General features: G+C 41.2%; 1 protein-coding gene across 22 annotated transcripts in view; it reads left to right on the forward strand.

Moving 5' to 3' along the window:
• The window catches only part of LOC139580539 (neurexin-1a-like), a 605,221-nt gene that overhangs the window by 36,803 nt on the left and 540,951 nt on the right, over positions 1 to 27,467 (forward strand). For 9 of the 22 annotated variants that reach the window (XM_071409319.1, XM_071409321.1, XM_071409331.1 and 6 more), the window contains exons 3-5: positions 8,449 to 8,466; positions 9,847 to 9,876; positions 11,803 to 11,853. The exons of 5 other annotated variants lie outside the window; for them this stretch is intronic. In XM_071409319.1, the coding sequence (XP_071265420.1) occupies positions 8,449 to 8,466; positions 9,847 to 9,876; positions 11,803 to 11,853 (99 nt within the window). The remainder of the gene's footprint in view (positions 1 to 8,448; positions 8,467 to 9,846; positions 9,877 to 11,802; positions 11,854 to 27,467) is intronic. 8 more of the 22 variants (XM_071409327.1, XM_071409328.1, XM_071409330.1 and 5 more) reach the window with 3 other exon arrangements.

The raw sequence follows: 27,467 nt of genomic DNA on the forward strand, positions 1-27,467 counted from the left end.
GCCCTTCATAGTAACTCAGCCCTTCATAGTAACTCAGCCCTTCATAGTAACTCAATCCTTCATAGTAACTCAGTCCTTCATAGTAACTCAGTCCTTCATAGTAACTCAGTCCTTCATAGTAAATCAGACCTTCATAGTAACTCAGCCCTTCATAGTAACTCAGTCCTTCATAATAACTCAGTCCTTCATAGTAACTCAGTCCTTCATAGTAACTCAGTCCTTCATAGTAACTCAGTCCTTCATAGTAACTCAGTCCTTCATAGTAAATCAGACCTTCATAGTAACTCAGCCCTTCATAGTAACTCAGCCCTTCATAGTAACTCAGTCCTTCATAGTAACTCAGCCCTTCATAGTAACTCAGCCCTTCATAGTAACTCAGCCCTTCATAGTAACTCAGCCCTTCATAGTAACTCAGCCCTTCATAGTAACTCAGTCCTTCATAGTAACTCAGCCCTTCATAGTAACTCAGTCCTTCATAGTAACTCAGCCCTTCATAGTAACTCAGCCCTTCATAGTAACTCAGTCCTTCATAGTAACTCAGCCCTTCATAGTAACTCAGTCCTTCATAGTAACTCAGCCCTTCATAGTAACTCAGCCCTTCATAGTAACTCAGTCCTTCATAGTAACTCAGCCCTTCCTAGTAACTCAGCCCTTCATAGTAACTCAGTCCTTCATAGTAACTCAGCCCTTCATAGTAACTCAGCCCTTCATAGTAACTCAGTCCTTCATAGTAACTCAGCCCTTCATAGTAACTCAGTCCTTCATAATAACTCAGTCCTTCATAGTAACTCAGCCCTTCATAGTAACTCAGTCTGCAGTACAATGAGTGGCACACATGTTTTATAATGTGAAAAACAAATGGCATACCCTTCTCCCTCCAACACACACACACACACACACACACACACACACACACACACACACACACACACACTCTTTTAACCTAAATCCAAAGACATGGTGACATTTTTTGTTAATTTCACATTGAATTCACGTTAGTTGACAACTCAACCAAAAGTAACTGAAAACTAGTTGTTGAACTGACTTCTGTGCCCAGTGGGAAATGTGTTGTATCTGTCTTTTGTTGCTCTCTCTGATTCTACAGTACATTACAGTGCATTATAGTACAGTACAGTACATCAGTTAGGGGGCTGAGTCCCAAATGGCACATTATTTCTGTAGTGCATTACTTTTGATCAGAGACCTCTGGTCAAAAGTAGGGCATTATGTAGGGAATAGGGTGCCATTTGGGAAGCACCCATGGCCTCTGGTAGCAGCCACCCACAATTTATTATCTTGGCATCTTTTCTCCACTGCCCTTGTCACTTCTATTCTAATCCGAGTCAGACTTCGCTGTTTTAATGCCACAGTGAGAGGAGAGAGACATCAATGTGAGAGATTCAATGTTAAAGCTGTATGTGTTGACTGTATGGGAGGTATATTTCTCCACAGTTAAGGTGGGAGGTTCAATGTTAAAGCTGTATATGTTGACTGTATGGGAGGTATATTTCTCCACAGTTAAGGTGGGAGGTTCAATGTTAAAGCTGTATATGTTGACTGTATGGGAGGTATATTTCTCCACAGTTAAGGTGGGAGGTTCAATGTTAAAGCTGTATGTGTTGACTGTATGGGAGGTATATTTCTCCACAGTTAAGGTGGGAGGTTCAATGTTAAAGCTGTATGTGTTGACTGTATGGGAGGTATATTTCTCCACAGTTAAGGTGGGAGGTTCAATGTTAAAGCTGTATGTGTTGACTGTATGGGAGGTATATTTCTCCACAGTTAAGGCGGGAGGTTCAATGTTAAAGCTGTATAGGTTGACTGTATGGGAGGTATATTTCTCCACAGTTAAGGTGGGAGGTTCAATGTTAAAGCTGTATAGGTTGACTGTATGGGAGGTATATTTCTCCACAGTTAAGGTGGGAGGTTCAATGTTAAAGCTGTATGTGTTGACTGTATGGGAGGTATATTTCTCCACAGTTAAGGTGGGAGGTTCAATGTTAAAGCTGTATGTGTTGACTGTATGGGAGGTATATTTCTCCACAGTTAAGGTGGGAGGTTCAATGTTAAAGCTGTATGTGTTGACTGTATGGGAGGTATATTTCTCCACAGTTAAGGTGGGAGGTTCAATGTTAAAGCTGTATGTGTTGACTGTATGGGAGGTATATTTCTCCACAGTTAAGGTGGGAGGTTCAATGTTAAAGCTGTATGTGTTGACTGTATGGGAGGTATATTTCTCCACAGTTAAGGTGGGAGGTTCAATGTTAAAGCTGTATGTGTTGACTGTATGGGAGGTATATTTCTCCACAGTTAAGGTGGGAGGTTCAATGTTAAAGCTGTATGTGTTGACGGTATGGGAGGTGGATTTCTCCACAGTTAAGGTGGGAAGTTAAATGTTAAAGCTGTATGTGTTGGGAGGTGGGAGGTGGTTAGATGCTACTCATTGAATCCAGATGGTCTTGAATGCAGGCTGTCTGTGGAAATGTACTGTATGTGTACAGGCTAAATAAGAGTAATATTGTAGTATTGGATACAGATGTTGTATGCAGATGAATTGAGTAGTGTGCCTATAACTAGAGAGGCAATGTTATGCTCGGTTTTCGGCTACGTGTACTGTATGTGTACTAGCTGTGTACAAGCTGGCGGTTTGACTATAATCATGGGCTCTACATGGCACTATGTCATATACCAATATGTATATAGTGTTTTCTGCATGGGAGTGGAGCTAAGTGGAGTGAAGTGCATTGTATTGTTGTGTGGTATTAGCAGCACAATGGCAGTGGGATCGCTGCTTCGTCAAGGGGATTAGGCAGGTTTATTCCTCTGCCAGGATTATCAACCAGCTGGGGAGATTTTGGAAGGGAGAAAGTGGTGTGTGTGTGTGTGTGTGTGTCTTAAAACCAGTTAAATGTAACTAAATGTAATCGAAAATGTAATCTACGTAATCCCCAAAAGTAATTATTATATTATTATTTATGTGTGTGTGTGTGTTGTGTGTCTGTGTGTGATGGACAGGTGGGGGTTTGGTGTAAATGGTATCTGTCATAACATGAACCCTAGTTGAATCACTGTTTGAAAGGTACTACACTAAAGGAACACACTTATATATGTGTCAATAAAATAGTTGTATGGGTAGATTTGGTAAGGATAGTGTCCTGTTGTGTGTCATGGTGACATCTGTCATGAACCCTAGTTTGAGGAGAGGTTGTAAGATGAAAGTTAAATTTTGTCTTTGTCTTTTTTTATTTGTCTTCATATGGCACATTCAGATAGTACAGTTAACATAGGATATAAAGGCAATGCATGTGCAACAGTTTAGGTCAGGAAATAAAACTACATGTATGAATTGATAATTTTAAGTTCAATTTCAGTTCAACATGGTTTGAACGTACGTAGCTGGGTAGTGTAGAAACATAATTTGAACTACTCTTGGCTTTAGTCAAGTCATTCTGTGTAGAAATCTGAATGAAGGCTATCTGTGTTGGCTTTTACTTCTTGGATGGTCTTAGATGTTGCCATGGAGATTTTCCCCCTATCGTTGACCCTGCTTTTCTATTTGTTTGATGGATGTATAGATTTTTATCAGAGTGTATAGAACTACACGGCTGGATGAAAGAAACAACATACATTTTTTTCAAGCTTAAATTACGGTAAAGCAGATTTCATTGGATGTGATATTCTTATTTTGAAATGACTAATATAAGAGAAACACTAGAAACAGAGTAATAAAATGGTGATAAAATCATTGGACAGATTGTGCATCAAAACCCCATTTTTATTAAAATGACACATTCATAGTTAAAAATATAAAAATTATCTTTGTCAAAATACAGCCACAATCCAGAGAACACTCTCACCCCGGTGAAATGTTTGAAGTGTTTTTGTGTTCCTGTGGCATGATAACTATGAGCTGTTCTTTAAGGTATAGATATATCAGCAAACAGCCCCTGCTCTCTTACTTTTCTCCTCATCGCTACTGTTGTCACATCACCATACCAGCTCAAAGCTTGTTGCCACCCCAGAATGTTTTTTGAATAGGAAGCGTGCTTCTCATCATCAAGCTATCCTTTTGTGAACAAAGTCATAGCCGCGGGAAGTAGTTTGGGTGTGGGGGTGCTGTGATTTATTTTGCTGATAGGTGGTCCGCTAATACAGACTAGTAAAGGCCCAGTGCACTACTTTAGTGAAATATATATTTTTTCAATTTATATATTTTTTTTCAATTCCGATTTTTCAGGGGGTGCTGCAGCACCGTCAGCCCCCCTACTTCCCAAGGCTATGAACAAAGTGCCCAATATTTCCTTATATGCCCATTCCAACCATGCCGACAGAGATGTGCTGTATATGTAGCTTACAGTTGAAGAAATTACAAACAGTTCCTTTTAGTACCATAACAAAGTCCTCATTATTACAGTACTTGCATCCTATTTTGTTCACAAAATGCTGTTGCTCTCACACTTTTATTGGTTGGTTGGTTGTGGTGCATGGTGTCTGATTTGGAAGGGGAGCTGATATGCTGGTAAGTCTCTTGGTCAATAAATCGCTTGAATCCGGGCCTGAAACCATTGAGGAGAGGTAGGATACTTGTTTCATCTGATGGGAGCTAGGAGCTATGCTGTGTGGCCCAACATCCAATGTGTAGGTATACCTACATGATGACATGGTACTTTCAGACGAAGAAATGACTCATTCTATAGTTATCGCATAGCTTATATTCACTTATATACATCTAAAGTTATATAATCAAATTGCATGTCATTATTTATCTAATCTTAAAAGTTTGCATTCTCATGACTCACGATTTCTCCTTTAAATTGATAAATCAGAATAAAACATATTACAGATGTAATGCAAATGGTTTTAACTAGTGTAAAAACCAACCTGTGTTCACTTCTGTAAAGTTCATGTATCAATATTTCTACAGTCGACCTTCTGAATTAAAATATACGTCTGTTATCTGTAACAGCCAGCAGTTTCACTTATTTACTAATTGAACACTTATAATACTTAAATAACTAAATGTTGATGAGAAATGTTGACTGACCAATGTGTTGTTCTGTTTTAGGAGGCCTTTACATCCTCTCAACCTTTCAATGTTTATTGCATGCTTTATTGTAACACATACTTCCTCCAAATGTAATGTTCCCCACTAGAGGCAATGGCATGACATGCTGGGCACCTAGTTTGCCATCATTTTGGCAACAGACATGACAACTTTGTCAGTCTCTGATAGTGTTGATAGACCTCACATTAATTTTACTTTATATTCCTTATCACCATGTCACGAATTTCACTTTGACTGTGAGGTGATGTCCCCTTTTAGCACTTAATCTCTGCTCACTACTAATTATTTATGAGTGCTGATCTGGGATCTGTCCATAGAATCTTTGTCATTATGATCTAAACGCTTAAACTGATCCTAGATCTGCACTCTTGCTCTGAGATGCTTTGTTGATATGGGCCCAGACCTGATGCGACTCAACTCTCTCTCTGCCCTTTTGTGAAAGTCCAGAAATAGCCATGATTTCCCCATCACACTCTCTCTCTCCTTTTCAGCAGTCCTCATTCACGTGGCAAAAAAATGTATTATTGCATTTGCTAATTTTCAGTTCATACTTAAAATAAATATTGAAATGTTAATAATGAAATATTGATTTGACTATATATATATATGTGTGTGTATATATGTGTGTATATATACATAGAGTACATACACTACCGGTCAAACGTTTTAGAACACCTACTCATTCAAGGGTTTTTCTTTATTTTTACTATTTTCTACATTGTTGAATAATAGTGAAGACATCAAAACTATGAAATAACACATATGGAGTCATTTACTAACCAAAAAAGTGTTAAACAAATCAAAATATATTTTATATTTGTGATTCTTCAAAAAGCCACCCATTGCCTTGATGACAGCTTTGCATACTCTCGGCATTCTTTCAACCAGCTTCATGAGGTAGTCACCTGGAATGCATTTCAATTAACAGTAGTGCCTTCTTAAAAGTTAATTTGTGGAATTTCTTTCCTTCTTAATGCATTTGAGCTAATTAGTTATGTTGTGACAAGGTACGGGGCGTATACAGAAGAAAGACCTATTTGGTAAAAGACCAAGTCCATAGTATGCCAACAACAGCTCATATAAGCAAAGATAAACGACAGTCCATCATAACTTTAAGACATGAAGGTCAGTCAATATGAAAAATGTCTTCAAGTGCTGTCGCAAAAACCATCAAGCGCTATGATGAAACTGGCTCTCATGAGGACCGCCACAGGAATGGAAGATCCAGAGTTACCTCTGCTGCAGAGGATAAGTTCATTAGAGTTAACAGCCTCAGAAACTGCAGCCCACATAAATGCTTCACAGAGCTCAAGTAACAGACACATCTCAACATCAACTGTTCAGAGGAGACTGTGTGAATCAGGCCTTTATGGTCAAATTGGTGCAAAGAAACCACTACTAAAGGACACCAATAAGAAGAAAGGACTTGCTTGGGCCAAGAAACACGAGCAATGGACATTAAACTGGTGGAAATTTGTCCTTTGGTCTGGAGTCCAAATTAGAGATTTTTCGTTCCAATCACCGTGTCTTTGTGAGACGCGGTGTGAGTGAACTGATGATCTCCGCATGTGTATTTCCCACCGTAAAGCATGGAGGAGGAGGTGTGGAGGTGCTTTGCTGGTGACAATCTGTGACTTATTTAGAATTCAAGGCACACTTAACCAGCATGGCTACCACAGCATTCTGCAGCGATACGCCATCCCATCTTGTTTGGGCTTAGTGGGAGTATCATTTGTTTTTCAAAAGGACAATGACCCAGCACACCTCCAGGCTTTGTAAGGGCTATTTTACCAAGAAGGAGAGTGATGGAGTGCTGCATCAGATGACCTGGCCTCCACAATCCCCTGACCCAACCAAATTGAGATGGTTTGGGAAGAGTCGGACCGCAGAGTGAAGGAATAGCAGCCAACAAGTGCTCAGCATATGTGGGAACTCCTTCGAGACTGTTGGAAAAGCATTCCAGGTGAAGCTTGTTGAGAGAATGCCAAGAGTGTGCAAAGCTGTCATCAAGGCAAAGGATGGCTATTTGAAAAATCTCAAATCTCAAATATATTTGGATTTGTTTAACAATTTTTTGGTTACTACATGATTCCATATGTGTTATTTCATAGTTTTGATGTCTTCAATATTATTCTACAATGTAGAAAATAGTACAAATAAAGAAAAACTCTTGAATGAGTAGGTGTTCTAAAACTTTTGACCGGTAGTGTACATACATGCATACATAAATATACATCAGCTGACAGACACTGCTCCCGAGTGGCACAGCAGTCTAAGGCACTGCATCTCAGTGCAAGAGGCGTCACTACAGTCCCTGGTTTGATTCCAGGCTGTATCACATCCGGCTGTGTTTGGGAGTCCCATAGGGTAGGGCGGTGCACAATTGGCCCAGCGTCATCCGGGTTTGGCCGTGGTAGACTGTCATTGTAAATAATAATTTGTTCTTAACTGACTTGCCTTGTTAAATAAAAGTTAAATTTAATAAAAAAATTAAAATAAATATCTCCCCCTTTCACTGTTACTGAACACTGCATGTGCCCTATTCACAACCTCTTTTAATTGGTCTACACCACTTTACACCTTATTTTATACCCTTTTCTAGCTTTCGCCAATACATTTGCTAACTCACTTTGTTTTCTCTCAGTTGAATGTACTCCTATAACCATTATTTTGTTGCAGTAGACAGTCTAGTAAATGGGATTGAAAGAGTACATGCAGAGTTGGCACATGGCAGACAAGCTAACCAGACAAGCTCAACAAGCTAAGAGACAAGCTAATGACAAGCTAGCAGCCAAGCTAACAGACAAGCTAATAAGCTAAGAGACAAGCTAACAACAAACTAGCAGACAAGCTAACAACAAGCTAGAAAACAAGCTAGCAGCCAAGATCTCAGACAAGCTAACAACAAAGCAAACAATGCTATCCAGAGGGGGCATAGCAATCCACTCAATATCTTAACAAGCTTATAGTTCTTACAAATAAAGCCGTGTCCTGTATCCCAGGTAGGCATATGATCAAATACTGAAAGTATAATTTAATGTCATGTTAATAATAATACATGGGATTTTTATAGAGCTTTTCTAAAAACCCAAAACAGATAGTTGAACAGAAAATAGTTGAACAGAAATTTGACAGTTTAGAAGTCCTCTGCAGCATTGAAACACAGCCAGTTGTGTTGAACAGCTAAGAGATAGTAGGCCTCTGCAGCACCAAGACCTTTCCTCTGCAGAGGTTGTCAGTACAGTACAACGTGGGGCACTTTGCATGTGATGTGTGATGCCTTGCATGGTTACGACATGCAACGGCCCTGTACCAGTCTGCATGCTGCTTAACGAGTGTCTTCCTTTTCCTCTCTCTCCTTCCGCCTGTCCGTCCGCTTGCAGAAGACAACCATGTTGAAGGTAGGTATTCTACTTTCTCTTTTCTTTATGATGGTTTTATCATCTTTGCACCATGATTTAACTCACTAAAACCATGCTGTGGTTTTAATGGCTTAAATTACTCCTCATGTTTGTTATGGGGAAAAGTTGTTAAAATGTGCTACTGAAATGGTAAGTTGGCTCTATATCTTTTCTCATTTGCGGTTCTGGGTAGATGTTTTTGCAGCATGTGCTAGGCGATTGGTTCAGGAGAGATGTGTGGTTTGGGATAGTGCAATTATGGACTGGAAAGGTTATCTGTTATTAACTACACTGATTATCACCATCCTGGTGAGAAATTCTGGAAAAGTCTCTTAAATTACTGCTGTATTGCAGTTGCTATTATTCTTGAAATCTCTTATAGATACATATCAATGAATATCAGTGAAAGTTCTGGCAAAAGTTGAGCTATGTATGTTAAGAAGTGGGTAAGTATTTAAGCTACTACTATACTATCAAACTGTGCCTTGGCTCTCCCACTGGTTTGAAAAAATGATTCTGCAGGTTATTGTTGATGCACTACATTACATAAGTTAATGGTTTGGAAGGGATAGAACAAACATTTGATGGTTTCTGCAAACTGCGGGACGTATGCAATAGTCTGTTCCCATTTACAAGGAGGAAATAGTTTCAGAGTGAACAACTGAATAACACCTTACAGAACAAACTCTGAATTTAAGGCCAAATACAGTATTTATTTGCAATAGTGTCTTAAATCTTTGCATGAAGGAGGGGAAAATGACCAGACCCTGCCCAATCAAATGTCTATCTATTTTTCTGACAATATTATCATGCAAATACTCAGTTTGGATCTTTGAAACTGATTGGAGAGAATTGTCGATCCAATGACTGAGATTCACATCTCAAAACCTTGTTAAATCGTGGAGTCAGGCTATTGTTTTGGGGGTTGGTAGGTATAGTAGGTGGACTGGGTTGAGCATTCTCAAAGGATCCCCCTCTTGGACAAATGGAACCTCGACTAACTTCCAATCATTACTGTTAATTTAACTCTAGTAAGTCTGACTGATGATGCATTGCAACCTCTCTCTTGGTTGAAAACATGCTCATCACCCTAACCCAACCTCGTCTGACTATACCCCTTCCTCTCTCTCCGTCCCCCTTCTCCCTTACCCCAACTCCCCAACACCTCCCAAAATACCACAGGCATCTACCAGACACAGATGCCTGAGTGTCACTTTGACCTAGGTAGCGTCCCAAGTGAACCCTATTCCCTTTAAAGTGCACTGGCTCTGGCCAAAAGTAGTGCACTATAAAGAGAATAGGATGCCATTTGGGAAGCAGCCTTAGCCTCACCCGTGATCCCCTGTCTCTTTGCTGACTGTGCTCTTGTTTCCCTTTAAGGTCTGGCGCACTTGATGATGGGCGACCAAGGTATGGGTCCGATTCCTTTTCCAGTCTTGCCTCCATTATCCCCCCTCCGCCCCCTCTCCCTTTGTGGTCGATACAAAGACTTCTTTCGCTGCTTCTCGTTCTCTTGCTGCTGGCTGGGGGTACTCAGGGCTATTAAAACTGCTTTTCAGATCTGGTCTGTCATACATTTCAGCTGCTTTGCAACAGTGAATGACTTGGTTTGGTTTGTTCATCCTGGCTGTTCTTTTTCTTTCTTTGCTGTCTTTTGTATTACTTTTCACACGTTTCTGTCTTCATCCCACTTCCCTCGACTCATCTCCTCAAATCAGCACATCCGTTTTCTTCATTTTTTCTTGACCAAATTGCTTTAATTTCTGGCCTACTTTTCTTGCGCGTATGTTTCAAACCCATCTTCATTCTCATTCAGCTGGCAATTTCATCATATCATCAAAATCAAACATAACATGCTGAAGATAATGCATAATTGTGATGTACAATTAAGTCAGGGTTTTCCAAACTCGGTCCTGGGGCCTTCCCTGAGTGCACGTTTTGGTTTTTGCTCTAGCACTACACAGCTGACTCAAATAATCAAAGCTTGACGATGAGTTGGTTATTTGAATCAGCTGTGTAGTGCTAGGGTAAAAAACTAAACGTGCACCCAGGGGAGCCCCAGGACCGAGTTTGGGAAACTCTACTCTAGGTAACTGAAATGCTACATCAGACACCCCTCTATATTACCCTTGCTGCTTGAATGCTTTAGCTGCCAGTCAGTGAGCCACAGTGAGCAAGCTAGATGATTGACAACCTCTCTCCATTTTCAAGGCAATCTCTGCCAGCATCCCAAATGGCACCCTATTCCCTATTCAGTGCACTACTTTTGATCAGGGCCCCCTGGTCAAAAGTTGTGGACTACATGAGGAATAGGATGCCATTTAGGACACATCCTCTCCCTCGTCTTCTCCATGCCAGTCTGGATGATGCTCATTTCCCAGCATGCACCATAAGGCAGGAAATAAAATATTGCTCACATGTGCCTTGCCCCCTCAACCCCTCCTTAACCTCATACCCACACCAGCATTCCATCAATCTCTCACCTCATCTCAGATATTATATTTACCCCATCGTGCCTCTCTCTGTGTTTTCTCTGGCTGCATCTCAAATGGCATCCTATTCCCTATATAGTCCTATACTTTTGACCAGGGCCCTATATGAAATAGGGTTCCATTTGAGATGCACCCACTCTGTGTTCTTCCCTGTCTGTCCATATGACTATGACACTTATGGGTGTCTGTCTTTCCTTTCTCTCTCCCTCTTCTTCTCCTCTTTTGTCTGGAAACTACTTTCTACCATGGAACATTCCATCAAATATCATAGGTAAAAGTAAAGGTACTCACCTCTCTTTTTTTACTCAAACTCAATGTACTCATACGACTGTCAAGTCTGCTGTCTGTTGTGGCCTTATATGCTGATTTCATTAAGTATATAAAGTCCATTGGTATTATTTCATTGTTTTATGTTGCTACTATATAAAATATATGTGTGTCACGGTACCTAAGGTAGGTTGCTGCTCTTACTTTGCGGTCCGCTCACCTTTCTATGAGGAGTGGATTGTTTCAATTCTGCTTGATGCATGAAAACCATAATGACATTCATAAAGGGGGGACATGTGATGTCCACTCTACACTGCTGGTACCTGATGCCAGTGCAGCCCTTCCCACCGGTAATGATTTATCTTGTTCAACGTATTGGTGGGTAATGTGGTGTGGTGGGGGGAAGGCTATATCTGGCCCCAGTGTCTGACCAACCAGAGTGTCGTGGGCAGCGGGCAATGGGCTGGGCACCCCATGGGCTGGGCAGCATCTTATCCTGGCTGGCTGTGCTGCTGTGCCGCTCTCCTCAGAGGGTAAGTGGACCTCTGATCTCTTCCCGTTTGCCTCTCCTACCCAGGGCTGAGGGAAGGAGAAGGTTGGCTTCGAAGGTCCCTACTGAGCATTCCAGGTAAACAGCTTTGATTTGTTAATTAGATTCCTTAACAGATCACACCAAGACAAGCAGATCTAAAGTAAAAGTCCATTTGATTTGTTTGTTTCATCCATATGTATTATGTTATATTATGTTATGTGACATGCCTGGGGGCTTCAGTCGTCAATGAAAGACAATGTCGATGTCCCAGCAGCATGTAGGTTGTGTGTGAGAAAATGTACATGTGGGGTAAAACGGGAATGATAATTTATGAGTTACGAGTATCTGTAGTGATACTGTATCTCTACTTAAGACTGAAATTAGTTTAACAAAATGACATTGTTTGAAGGCATGACCTTTGACACTGTAGAAAAGTCTGTGAAATTCCATTCCAGTGTTCCATTTGCATTCTCAATTAATTATTCTCATATTATCACCTGTAATACTGTAGCATTTCTGTCTAAGTAAGCCAGGTAAGGGATGTGTTTGTGAAAATAAATTAGCATGATACAGTGAAAGTCATTGAAATTTGTTTGTACAGGTAAGTCTACACAATATCCGCAGACACAACTAAATATAGTATAAATTCATAAAATGAATGAGGAACCATTTCCCTCCTGCACTGTATGAGGAATGCAACCATTTTCTGATATCTGTTATTCGGATCCATCCATTACCTGCAGTACATAAATATTTGTCACTGCCATTTTACATTTAGATACATGATTTAGATCCTAAAACACACACAGAGTACACATTTTTTACTTGCTTTTAATCACTCGGACCTGAGGGCAACAGTGCAAAGATCTACTACACTTCACTAAGGTAAGTGCTATTTACTTGGTCTTATTTGGTAACGGTGGTTCAGGTTGTGTGGCAATTCATAGAGGTTGGATGATTTGCCGCCCATCGTGTCTTGATCTTTGTCTGGATATTGAATAGGTCAAATGAGCATTTCTGACATTTCTTGCACACATTCTGTTCTACATTTTATTTGTCCTGCAAGATTGGAATCCCTCTTGCCTGTACAAATTGAATGAAATGGTACTTCGAAAGTTTGATGAGCTGTACCAGGGATGGAATACAATTTTCAATGCTCAAGTCTGGTTGTAATAGCACAATCCTTCTTACATGAACCAAGTCGAAGGGGTTTCAATTGTGTTTTTAACGTGATAATGATCCACATACCATTACATGTTTGTAAGACCAACACCTTGGCATCTTGGTACCTTTATGCAGATATAGAAAATCTATTCAGGATATGTCATTTTAAGCCAACGAGTCAAGAAGCATAGTGTAGCTCTATGGATGTACAGCATGTTTCCGAAATCATCAGGGTTTGACATGTACTGTGGGCTATACGCATGGCTAGCTGGACACTAGTCGTCACTGAAATGTACTGTAACAGCTCTCAGGACACTGTCCTTTGGCAGCATATTGCGTGCCAACTGCCGATGCCACCACCATTGAGTTCCAAATAGCACTAGGGCTGGGCGATATGGCCTGAAACTGATCTAATCTTTTTTCAAACTTATTCATGATATATCTTAATTTTTTTAATTTTTTAATGGAAATAATCTTTGTTGTACAATTAAAGTTAAAGTACACTGCATTTAAAACAGTAATCAATTGTGAAAGTATACCTAGCCTGAATATATGCCATCCACAACCATAAGCCCCCACTGATCATTGAATTTTTTATCAAAATAGTTGTACCTGCTTTTTGTTGTTGTTGTTGTTGCAATAATCACTGATCTGGCTTTCATATCTGTCTATTAAAATGTCCTTTTTGTTACAAATTGAACCAGAACCATACATAATGCACATTCACTAATAATATAGCAGGCGTTATAGTAAATTAACACCGGTCTCATAAACAATCTCTCAAACACAAGCCCACGTGCTAGTTAGTAGCCAGTTTATATTTCAAGTTTAGCCAAATATGATCTAGGTATAATTCCACAAACTCTGAAATCAGCTAACATGGCAAAACAGTTGAATTGTTATGAACACAACCATCTCTCCGTCTCTAACTGTTTGAACAGCTTGCTAGCCTGTCCACTTTGTTCACATGTTGAAATCAAGTGGCCTACCTTATTTCTCAGAATGAGAACGAGTTGCCAATTCCTTATACAATTATTTTATACTCATTGCACATTTATAAAACACAGACTAAACAGTATAATAGTAGTATAACAGTATAGTATAACAATCTTTATTTGAATAAAATGCTGCTAGCTATACGTGGTACCGTAATGCGCCTTACGAAAAAATTTGCATTCATTTTCCAGAATGAATGTTCATTGGTACATCCATTTTAGTAGTGTCTGCTCTGCTCGAAATTTGAGGAGTTGAAACATAAACAGGGTATGGTTCGAAAAGTTGTATTCTCCTCTGTTACAGTAAAATAATGTTTCCATCTGTTTCGGTGTCCATATGACCGGTTTTGTTGGCACAAACCTCATGCAAATAGCGAGTTGAAACCGTCAGGAAGAAGTGATCTCTCATCTTTGTTGTCGTGAGTGGTAGGGGGAGAGGCTTGGGAGAAAGAGATGAAGCAAGAGGTTTCACTCTCGCCAAAATCTGTCCAAAATAAGCCCAGTGCGTATCTCTGCGCTTATTTTGAACCTAAGCTTGTTGCCTGCCTTTCTGCCTTTGGGACAACGACTCCCATTTTTAGGGTGGAGACATGAGCCTTGCATCATTATATACAGATAGCTGGTGTAAATGGGAAGGTGCTCAGTACAGAAGGAGCAAACGAGACGAGACCAAAAAGACAACATGAGAACAAGCGGACATAAATAAAAATGAAATTCTGCGATACAGGCATTTGGAATATCGTGCAAAAACATTAATGTTATAATTCAATATATCGCCCAGCCCTAAATGATACCAGATTCCCTAAATCCACAAATTCTGACTAGATCACATAGGGAATGTATAGGGCATAGGGTTTTATCTGGGATACACACCGTTCCAGCCTGGAAGTGGCAGAAGGCAAGCCACGGGGGGAGAAATGGAGAGAAGTGTTGATGTAGCAGAAAACTAACAACATACTGAGTCTAATTCCGGTCCTTCACCATGCAGTATGTCCTCTGTCTCCTATAGGGTGTGAAACAGACGTAGGAACACTGCTACAGTACAGGGTTATGAGGCTGGAAAGATCCAGCCCTTATACATCTTGTTTTATCTAATCTGATGACACTAGTACAAAATGTTTGCACAACATTTAAACCCTATTAATGAACTTTCACCAGCTTCTAAAACTTCTGAGAATGTCTGATTTATCCACTCTTGTTTCTCCTTTACTTACTGGTGTTGGTTTTCTACTTAGATTTTGGTAGCCCTTTACACTCGTACCCGTATACGGGTTGAAAATGGCAAATTTGGGCACTAATAAGCTCCTAAATTGGAACGCCGTGCTGTACAGTAACATACTATACATGACGTCAGAGCTCTGGCTCTGCGCTTCACACCTCTGTATGGGTTTTGACTGACAGCCATTCTGAACTTGAGCACCGCGTGCAACAAAAAGTGGCTCCCATACCTCCCGCTAATTGGGCAAAATGTGCAATTTTTTTGTTGTCTTGAGTAAATTAAGATGACTATGTATTTTGAAATATGAGACGTTGAGGATTATAATAAATACCACTGTGATGTCATACAGCAAGCCAAACACCCGTGAGTCCAAATGTGAACTTCACATTTCCAAATCATAAAACTCATGTTGTATACAGTGTCAATGTTTCTGATCACTATGTTTAATTTACAGTTACACACTGACATAGTGGGTTGTTCTGAACAGAATAGGCCTATGTACAGTGGAAGTGGGAAGTTTACATACACCTTAGCCAAATACATTTAAACTCAGTTTTTCACAATTTGACATTTAATCCCAGTAAAAATTCCCTGTCTTAGGTCAGTTAGGATCACCACTTTATTTTAAGAATGTGAAATGTCAGAATAATAGTAGAGATTGATTGATTGATTTATTTCAGCTTTCATTTCTTTCATCACATTCCCAGTGGGTCAGAAGTTTACATACACTCAATTAGTATTTGGTAGCATTGCCTTTAAATTGTTTAACTTGGGTCAAACATTTCGGGAAGCCTTCCACAAGCTTCCCACAATAAGTTTGGTGAATTTTGGCCCATTCCTCCTGACAGAGCTGGTGTAACTGAGTCAGGTTTGTAGGCCTCCTTGCTTGCACACACTTTTTCTGTTCTGCCCACACATTTTCTATAGGATTGAGGTCAGGGCTTTGTGATGACCACTCCAATACCTTGACTTTGTTGTCCTTAAGCCATTTTGCCACAACTTTGGAAGTATGCTTGGGGTCATTGTCCATTTGGAAGACCCATTTGCGACCAATCTTTAACTTCCTCTCTGATGTCTTGAGATGTTACTTCAATATATCCACATCATTTTCCTCCCTCATGATGCCATCTATTTGTGAAGGGCACCATCCTGCAGCAAAGCAGCCCCACAACATGATGCTGCCATCCCCGTGCTTCACAGTTGGGATGGTGTTCTTCGGCTTGCAGGCCATAAACAATTGTTGGAAAAATTACTTGTGTCATGCACAAAGTAGATGTCCTAACCGGCTTGCCAAAACTATAGTTTGTTAACAAGAAATTTGTGGAGTGGTTGAAAAACGAGTTTTAATGACTCCAACCTAAGTGTTTGTAAACTTCCAACTTCAACTGTATCTTTATTGTGAAGAATATCTGCCGGGGCACACACACCTGAATGCACTCATGACTCCTTTCTGTTTACCATCTGTTTCTCTGAATTGCCTTGTGAAAGGCTAGCACTGTAAGATTGTATTTTATAACTTAGCTAGTCATGTTGGCAATAGAACAAGCTTTCAAATCATGCCCACCTGACCCAGACTGCGATTTATAATGAACCGTTTTTAGATTGCGTAAAAAGCAACAGTAATTGTGTGACGTCGGGGATGCAGTGTTGTGTTCAAAATAAATCAACTACAAGTGTGCTTGCTCTAGTTCCTCAACGGCACAGTTATGAGAGCTAAAAAAAAAAAGTCTTAAAAATGCATTGAAATTGCTTGGATCTGTGCACACTTTGGAGAGGTGTGGCCACTTGGAGACACCAGTTAGTCCTCTCACTCAAACCCTTGTAATTGTTTTGTCTTATGTGGCACCTACCCCACAGATTTCGTTATCAACAAATGTGGTACAACAAGTACAGCAAATGCAAAATGCACATAAAATCAACAGTGTAATGTTTGGATTCAGTCTTTTGATTTGATTAAGCTGCCCATTAGCCGACGCCAATGGCGACAGCTAGTCTTACTGGGGTCCAACACATACCGAAAAAGACATTACAGACAAAATACTTTACAATTGACATACTTAAAACATTGACGTAGTATGTGTGTGTGTGTGCATTCATCAGTTACACATACATGTCAGTACATACACACAAAAAGTAGGTCACATGGGGGAGAGGCGTTGTGCCGGGAGGTGTTGCTTTATCTGTTTTTTAAAACCAGGTTTGCTGTTCATTTGCGAGTTTCATACAATCAGGGCTCTGTATAATACTGTAGGTTTCCTAGAATTTTTTACTGGGACTGTTAAAAGACACCTAGTGGCATGTCTGGTTGGGTAAGTGTGTGTGTCAATGCTGTGTGTAAGTTGACTATGCAAACAATTTGGATATTTTCAACAAATCATTTTTTCTTATAAAAAGAAGAAGTGATGCAGTCAGTCTTTCCTCAACTCTTAGCCAAGAGAGACTGACATGCATAGTACTGATATTAGCTCCCTGATTACAGTGAAGAGCAAGATGTGCCACTGTTCTGGGCCAGCTGCAGCTTAACTAGGTCCTTCTTTTCAGCACTTGACCATATAACTGGGCAATAATTATGATAAGATAAAACTATAACCTGCAGGACTTTCTTTGTGGAGTTTGTTGTCAAAAAAAACTCTTTATCACGGCCAGATCTCTCCCCATCTTTACAACCATTGATTCTTTATGTTTTGACAATGACAGTTTACATTAACTGTTGTGTACTCGCCATTTGTCTAATATTTTCCCCATTATCTCCAAACGGTTCCCTTTCAATTGCTGCCATGGTTAATTATGCTTTTCATATTTCTTCTGCAAGAAACATTTCAATAAAGCCCTATCCATATAGTATAGGCCAATTCCCACGAGTGTAAAAGGTTAAGGTCCTTGTAGATCCAGATATAATTGCTGCTACAATACAGCAGTGTAGTGACTGTAGAGATCCAGCTTTTACATCTGGTTTTATCTAAATAGATGCCACTGGTACAAAATGTTTATCATCAGTTCAGGTACTTTAGCAGTTATAATGGTCATTGTAATAATGTACTTTGTAAAGCTTCTGAGAATGTCCTATTACTCCAACCCTTGTTTCTCCTGCACTCTCTGGTACTGTGGTTTAGCTTGATAGATTGTTGAGATGTTGAGGTCCTTTGTGAGGTAAATATGTACATATATTAAGATGCCTGTGTTGGTGAAGCTGCACTTGGAGTCTCAGAATCAGAGAATCTCATTTCCATTACCTGTGTCCCAAATGGCACCCTGATCAAAGGTGTTGCACTATATACAGAATAGAGTACAAATTGGAACGCAGCCTAGAGAAGAGGATAAGTCATAATACCACTGGCACACCTACAGCCAACAGACAGTGTATTTAAAAGCTGTCATCACAGCCAAGTGCCATGTGAAGCTTAAAAAAACGGCAGGCAGACAGACCAGGCTCGCACACATAACAGGCTTACAGGTATTACTGGGCCTTTTGCTAAATTAGTATACTTTTTAGTCTAATTGCTTTTGAGAGTTTTTTTCTGAAAATGGAAATGTCCTCTCTTTAATTATGAAAGGTAAATCCTCAGAGATTGATTTCTCTGTCGGTGCCAAGAATGACTGGGTTGTATCAAGGAAATTACATTTCAAACGTTGGGTGTCTTTGTTTGTTTGTATGCAAATTGGATGTGTCAGTATGTATTTGTGAGCCATTGGAATGCTGTTGAATCCTGTTAAATTGGGGCTGCTTATTTCTAGCAGTTACCTGTATGTGACAGGCCCAGTTACATGTATGTGACAGGCCCAGTTACATGTATGTGACAGGCCCAGTTACCTGTATGTGACAGGCCCAGTTACATGTATGTGACAGGCCCAGTTACCTGTATGTGACAGGCCCAGTTACATGTATGTGACAGGCCCAGTTACCTGTATGTGACAGGCCCAGTTACATGTATGTGACAGGCCCAGTTACCTGTATGTGACAGGCCCAGTTACATGTATGTGACAGGCCCAGTTACCTGTATGTGACAGGCCCAGTTACCTGTATGTGACAGGCCCAGTTACATGTATGTGACAGGCCCAGTTACATGTATGTGACAGGCCCAGTTACATGTATGTGACAGGCCCAGTTACATGTATGTGACAGGCCCAGTTACATGTATGTGACAGGCCCAGTTACATGTATGTGACAGGCCCAGTTACATGTATGTGACAGGCCCAGTTACATGTATGTGACAGGCCCAGTTACCTGTATGTGACAGGCCCAGTTACCTGTATGTGACAGGCCCAGTTACATGTATGTGACAGGCCCAGTTACATGTATGTGACAGGCCCAGTTACATGTATGTGACATGCCCAGTTACCTGTATGTGACAGGCCCAGTTACCTGTATGTGACAGGCCCAGTTACATGTATGTGACAGGCCCAGTTACATGTATGTGACAGGCCCAGTTACATGTATGTGACAGGCCCAGTTACCTGTATGTGACAGGCCCAGTTACCTGTATGTGACAGGCCCAGTTACCTGTACATGACAGGCCCAGTTACCTGTACATGACAGGCCCAGTTACCTGTACGTGACAGGCCCAGTTACATGTATGTGACAGGCCCAGTTACCTGTATGTGACAGGCCCAGTTACCTGTATGTGACAGGCCCAGTTACCTGTATGTGACAGGCCCAGTTACATGTATGTGACAGGCCCAGTTACATGTATGTGACAGGCCCAGTTACATGTATGTGACAGGCCCAGTTACCTGTATGTGACAGGCCCAGTTACCTGTATGTGACAGGCCCAGTTACCTGTATGTGACAGGCCCAGTTACATGTATGTGACAGGCCCAGTTACCTGTATGTGACAGGCCCAGTTACATGTATGTGACAGGCCCAGTTACATGTATGTGACAGGCCCAGTTACCTGTATGTGACAGGCCCAGTTACCTGTATGTGACAGGCCCAGTTACCTGTACATGACAGGCCCAGTTACCTGTACATGACAGGCCCAGTTACCTGTACATGACAGGCCCAGTTACATGTATGTGACAGGCCCAGTTACCTGTATGTGACAGGCCCAGTTACCTGTATGTGACAGGCCCAGTTACCTGTATGTGACAGGCCCAGTTACCTGTATGTGACAGGCCCAGTTACCTGTATGTGACAGGCCCAGTTACCTGTACATGACAGGCCCAGTTACCTGTACATGACAGGCCCAGTTACCTGTATGTGACAGGCCCAGTTACCTGTACATGACAGGCCCAGTTACATGTATGTGACAGGCCCAGTTACATGTATGTGACAGGCCCAGTTACCTGTATGTGACAGGCCCAGTTACCTGTATGTGACAGGCCCAGTTACCTGTATGTGACAGGCCCAGTTACCTGTATGTGACAGGCCCAGTTACCTGTATGTGACAGGCCCAGTTACCTGTATGTGACAGGCCCAGTTACCTGTATGTGACAGGCCCAGTTACATGTATGTGACAGGCCCAGTTACCTGTATGTGACAGGCCCAGTTACCTGTATGTGACAGGCCCAGTTACCTGTATGTGACAGGCCCAGTTACCTGTACATGACAGGCCCAGTTACCTGTACATGACAGGCCCAGTTACCTGTACATGACAGGCCCAGTTACCTGTACATGACAGGCCCAGTTACCTGTCACATACAGGTAACTGACAAAATAAAGGAAACACCAACATAAAGTGTCTGAATAAGGCGTTGGGTCACCATGAGCCAGAACAGCTTCAATGTACCTTGACATAGATTCTACAAGTGTCTGAAACTCTATTGGAGGGATGTGACTCCATCCTTCCATAAAAAATTCCATAATTTGGTGTTTTGTTGATGGTGGTGGAAAACACTGTCTCAGACACCACTCCAGAATCTCCCATAAGTGTTCAGTTTGGTTGAGATCTGGTGACTGAGACGGCCATGACATATGGTTTACATTGGGTTGAGATCTGGTGACTGAGACGGCCATGGCATGTGGTTTACATTGGGTTGAGATCTGGTGACCGAGACGGCCATGGCATATGGTTTACATTGGGTTGAGATCTGGTGACAGAGACGGCCATGGCATATGGTTTACATTGGGTTGAGATCTGGTGACTGAGACGGCCATGGCATATGGTTTACATTGGGTTGAGATCTGGTGACTGAGACGGCCATGGCATATGGTTTACATTGGGTTGAGATCTGGTGACTGAGACGGCCATGGCATATGATTTACATTGGGTTGAGATCTGGTGACTGAGACGGCCATGGCATATGGTTTACATTGGGTTGAGATCTGGTGACTGAGACGGCCATGGCATATGGTTTACATTGGGTTGAGATCTGGTGACTGAGACGGCCATGGCATATGATTTACATTGGGTTGAGATCTGGTGACTGAGACGGCCATGGCATATGATTTACATTGGGTTGAGATCTGGTGACTGAGACGGCCATGGCATATGGTTTACATTGGGTTGAGATCTGGTGACTGAGACGGCCATGACATATGGTTTACATTGTTTTCATGCTCAACCATTCAGTGACCACTCATGCCCTGTGGATGGGGGCATTGTCGTCCTACGGGGGCATAGCCATCATACTGGGCACAGACTTCAGTTCAACGTCTAGTTTTGATTTACACTTGGTTGAGTTGTCAGCTAAAATGAATTAAAAGTGAAATCACCCTGCCATTTGATTTAGGTAAAACATTGGGTGAAAAAATACAACATTTGTTTACGTTGATGACTTTTTAAAATCCAAATCACATTGATTGAATAACTTCCATGAATTATAATCCACATAATAATTCAGGTTTCTTGTTTCTGCAGGATTATTTCCTTCTGTAGCAAACTCTACATCTGTGTCATACTGTAACTACAATTTCACTATTTTGACGTATTCTAATGAGACCATGTTGCCAGGTGTAGATAAGATTTAACTTGTGGATGTTTCTTGAGCCTGGCAGCCAATGTAATGGATTCTGAACAAAGAGATAGAAACCTGAACAACACAGAGAATTATTTTGTTTTGGATTTATCTTTTTTTAAATCTAAAGACTCACAATTTGTTTTCAAAGGCAAGCCTTGACTGTAGTGAGAGAGAAAGTGGTATGTTGAGGGACTCTAGTATCGATGTGATCTACACTGAGTGTACAAAACATTAGGAACACCTTCCTAATATTGACTTGCATCCCCCCCGACTTACAGGAGCAATTAGGTTTAAGTGCCTTGCTCAAGGGAACATTGGCAGATTTTTTTACCTAAGGGTGCAGGGTTTCACAACAAAGACCTTTCAGTTACTGGCCCAACGTGCTTACCGCTTACCCTCTAAGCTACCTGCCGCTCCAGGGATCATAGCTTTCACCTGCATTCATCTGGTCAGTCTATGTCATGGCAAGAGCAGATTTGTACACTCAGTGTATGTGGCTATGGAGAGGAATGAAATGCTGGTATGCAATGTGATGTGTAGCTCTGGTATGGAATGTTGCTTTAGAATGGTTGCTGAAAACTCTATGCCTCCTGGAATTATAACCTATAACCTTCTATCTCCAATATGCCACACATGGAATGCCTTCTACCGAACCGGCTTCTCAACATGAACCTAAATGGAGAAAATAGGAACGGTGTACTTTGCCAACCTCTATATTATGTGTCTTTCTTGCTACCAGCCTTATGTTTTGAAACTGAGCTCTTACATTTGATGCAGTTCATGAGAACATGAAATGGGATATAGAAACTACTAAACGGTAACTGACTATATATTTCAGAATATTCATGATCACATTGTTGTAGTAAAGGCATTTAGCAGTTATAACCTTTCAGTTGGCCTGTCCATTTGAGTCAAAATCCGTTGAAGTGATTTAACAAAAACCTTCAACTTTTTACGGGTGGTGTCCCAAATGGCACCCTATTCCCTATGTAGTGCACTACATTTGACAAGAGCCCTATGTGACCTGGTCAAAAGTAGTGCACTAAATGGGAATAGTGTGTCATTTGGGACTCATTTACTGTGAAATTTGTTTGAAAGCTTTGCCTCAATGATATGGTTCTTCACAGCGGCTTGCTGGTGAGGATTACACTTGTCATCAAGGACCATGGCTTGGTTTAAGTATGCGTTCAAATCCCCTTTCTTCTTGAAGGTCCTTGTTGCGGTAGTTGTATGCTCTCAGAAGAATCCTTAAACCTCACTTTATATTTTCCTTGGCTTGCCTTTTCTTATTAAGGTCGAAGAGGATACAGTGTGCAAAAGTGCATGCAATGTGGAAACTGGAGAGTTTGCCTCTGAAGTGTGAGTTTGTTTTTAGTGCTCTGGCTGAAAACAGCAGTGGTCTTGACACTTTGAAACTGTATTCCCCCAAGTGATCAATGTCAGAGACACACACAATGGATTCTATAAGCCGAAATGTCTCTGAATTTACCCATGTGTGTATGAAGAACACATGAAGCTCTCTCTTGCACAGTGGTGGAGCTCTACATCCACAACTAGTCTTCTGTGTTCTGGAGGGATTATGCGAACTAGCATGTCAACATGCCACTCGTCAAAGGTGTTGCTGTGCTCTCAATCTGACAGGTAACACGTTGCCATGCCACATGAGCTGAATTGAACTACTCTCTCCTTTGTACTTTCATATTTGAAACCTGAAAGTCTGTCAGTGGACAGGACTCTGAGGACCCATAACAATCAATCTCAAAGTTTTAACCCTTTAAAGGAAAACATCCAATAGATCAGATCTCGTTAAGGTTAACTGAGATATCAATATCTGATTTGGATGTATTCTTTCATAAGACTTCAGTGTTTCTTCTATATTCATTTAGCAGTGATGGGAGCGCTGCCACTGCTAAATCATTGCCGCTAAATTGTTGCCACCATTCAAAGAAAATAATTTTCAGGATGATAAAACGTTTTTAGTGTAAACTTAAATGACTTAAACCTGATATAAAGTATGTAAATGGAACTATATGCTTTTTAAATAAGATCATCTTTGAGAACTAAAATAATCACCAAAATAAAAACTAGACAGTCAGGGGGAATCTTAAATACCCAAAATGTCATGGCTTATACCCCCATTGATTTTGTTATGTTTGAGACACTCAGATAGCATAAGAACACAATGTAAGCCAAGGCAAAATGTGTAGAATTGCAGGAAATTAGCTTTACAACTGTAAAATGTTTTCCCTAGCCCCATGGCAAAATGTGTAGAATTGCAGGAAGTATGTAGAATTTCAGATAACTAGCTATAAAACACCAGCAAATGTATCTGCAGTGAAGAGGAGGGCATCTAAAATGTTGAGTTAGACCACGCCAATCCTAGGAGAAACACTGGACTTGATATCATTTTTTTTTATTCTACGATTTTTAAAAATATATTTTAATGATGTGCGTTGTAGTTGACACATATGGTTAGCTTCGTAAAATAGTAAAACTACATCTAAGATATTACACCTGTTGACAGAATAAAATATGAGGTTTAAGTAGATTTCAGTAAGATTGTGTGTGTGGGTGTGTTATACTGTTTGTCTCTGTACCTTCAGGAGGGTCTCACATGTATTCTGACGTTAGCAGGAAGCAGAGGGCGGCAGTAAAGCAGAAAAGGCCAGTTAATCTCGCAGCTGCGTTTGGGGTATAGCTCAGCTTGAGGTAGAATGCATTTCCTGCCACTCGCCACTTTTGTTTTGAAGATTCTAAATTTTTCCCTCTCACCTTTCCATCTACCTCTCTCACTCCCCCCCCCCAAATCTCCCTCCCTCTTTCTCCCCCTGCTCTCTCTCTCGCTCATTCTCTCTCTCATCCTCTCTTATCTTCTTAATGTGACGGAGATCTGTAATAGAGAATAATTTTGGGGTTTTACACAATACATTTTGAGATGTGTTTGATTGCAAACTGGCCTTTTCCCAACTGGTTGAAGTATGTGACTTTATTTTGACCACTGTAAGTGTGATAGGTGTGATGCCATCAGTGCTGCTGAACCCTGTGAGTCCCATGAGTCCCAGAGATGCTGAAGGAAAAGGAAGGTCTGAGCAATTTGATGCCTGCCTTCCCACTACCTGGCCCAGGCAGGCTCCATAACCAGAGCAGTGTTTCTCTCAAACAAGGCATTTTTATTTGATAGGTCACAGTGCTGGATTCAGAGGTGGTGTTAAACACTGCAGTTGAGATAGTGAGAGGGAAGACTATCCTGGAGTGCTGAGAGAGAGAGAGAGAGAGAGAGAGAGAGAGAGAGAGAGAGAGAGAGAGAGAGAGAGAGAGAGAGAGAGAGAGAGAGAGAGAGAGAGAGAGAGAGAGAGAGAGAGAGAGAGAGAGAGAGAGAGAGAGAGAGAGAGAGAGAGAGAGAGAGAGAGAGAGAGAGAGAGAGAGAGAGAGAGAGAGAGAGAGAGAGAGAGAGAGAGAGAGAGAGAGAGAGAAAAAAGGAGAGAGGGATACTGACTCTTGGAGTGGTGCTGAAAGAGAAAGGGCCCTGTAATTACCTGTAGAGAGATTTGTGTGGCTGACACGGTGGATTGACAAATCGGCACTCAACCTCCACAGATTAGTAATATTACCGCTTCTGCTGCTTAGAGAAGGCAGATAGGAGACAGGGGGAGGCAGAGAGGAGGCAGAGAGGAGGCAGAGAGGAGGCAGGGGGAGGCTGAGAGGAGGCATGGGGAGGCAGGGGGAGGCAGAGAGAGGCAGAGAGGAGGCATGGGGAGGCAGAGAGGAGGAAGGGGGAGGCAGAGAGGAGGCAGGGTTAGGCAGAGAGGAGGCAGAGGAAAACAGACATTACCACAGCTGCCACTGAAGGGAAAGCAGGGGGAGATGGGTGGCAGGCATGGGGAGGCAGACATAGTGGAAAACAGACAAGCGACAGAGAGAGTTGAGAGGGAAGTGAAAAAGAGGAAGAGAGAGAGAGAAAGAGAGGTAAGTGATGAGGGAAGTGTAATTAGTAGTCGAAGGCGAATACAATTACATGGGAGAGACAGAAAGAAAGGGGGAGAGAAAGGGAGAGAAATAAGGAGAGGGAGAGAAAGGGGGGTTAGCTATCAGTATATAGCTTTGTGTCGATTGTCGAAGCTCTCACAGCCATCTTTGTCTGTCCTTTTAATGTGAAACCCCTTTTTGTTTCCTTTACTTAGATGTTATTCAATATAGTATTGTGTGTTTTTGTCTTTTTTTCTTTGTAGCTACAACTTGATCAGTCTTTGATTGTGTGAGGCATTCAGGCTGTAGTACCCCTCTACAACTCAACAAGGCATAGATCCGATAGTAGCATTATGGTCTCTGATAATTTTTTATTTTTGCTGTTCACATATGACAGCCTCGATCAGATTGTCAAGATCTCTTTATCTTATAATTAATATCCATATCCACACACACACCCTTGTGAAGCTTAAGACCGGCACTAGCTAAATTAGCTCCATTTTAACTCCAGCCAAACTTCCATAATGCTCAGGGTGGGATTATCCCTACAGAATTTTCTTCACAAAGTTTGAATGACTCCCCCTTTTTAAAATATATGTATTGTAAGGCGATGACAAACAGGTAAATTATTCTCCTCCAAAACCGAGAGAGAGAGAGAGAGAGAGAGACAGAATTTTCTTCACAAAGTTTGAATGACTCCCCCTTTTAAAATATATGTATTGTAAGGCGATGACGAACAGGTAAATTATTCTCCTCCAAGAGAGAGAGAGAGAGAGAGAGAGGTCAAAATAAATAAAGGGTTGGAGTTGGATCGTTATGAGAGCGGCTCTGCTGGCTCTCCCTAGCTAGGGGTGGAAGGAGATCTGGTGTGGATCAATACTCCTGATCGATGGCTGGGCTGCATCTCAAATGGCACCCTATCCCCTATATAGTGCACTACTTTTGACCAGAGCCCTATTGGAATAGGGTGCCATTTGTGACGCATGTGGTGGGACTGGCCTGAAAATAAAGGAATGAATGAAGAATCTGAGCAGAAAACTGATAAAAGAGAGACACAGGGATAGGATAAGAATCCATCATCCACCCTCCATCCTGTCTGCATGTCTCTTCATTTATTTATTTAAAATGTTCTCCTTTCTTCTCTTCCCTTCTTCCTGGCTTTCCGATTGTTACAATAGTGCCTTGACTGTAAAGAAAAACTACAGTCTATTTTTTAGTATGTACATTACAAGGTCTTATTTCATGATCCTTCGGCGACTGGAATGATACCATAAACACTGTTGGAATGCACCTTCAGCTGGTTTTATTTCTTGGTGGGTGAAATAGCATACTATCTTTGATGTTGTCAATTGGATATTTGTAATCAAACAACATGTATACCACTGTAGGATCCGTTTTCATTCTGCAGCGTGTGGTTTGGCTTGCATTAGTGATGTTTAACATCACTCTTCAGTGGCTTTAATTACTGC

Source organism: Salvelinus alpinus, chromosome 7, assembly GCF_045679555.1.
Source record: "Salvelinus alpinus chromosome 7, SLU_Salpinus.1, whole genome shotgun sequence".
NCBI classification, from domain to species: domain Eukaryota; kingdom Metazoa; phylum Chordata; class Actinopteri; order Salmoniformes; family Salmonidae; genus Salvelinus; species Salvelinus alpinus.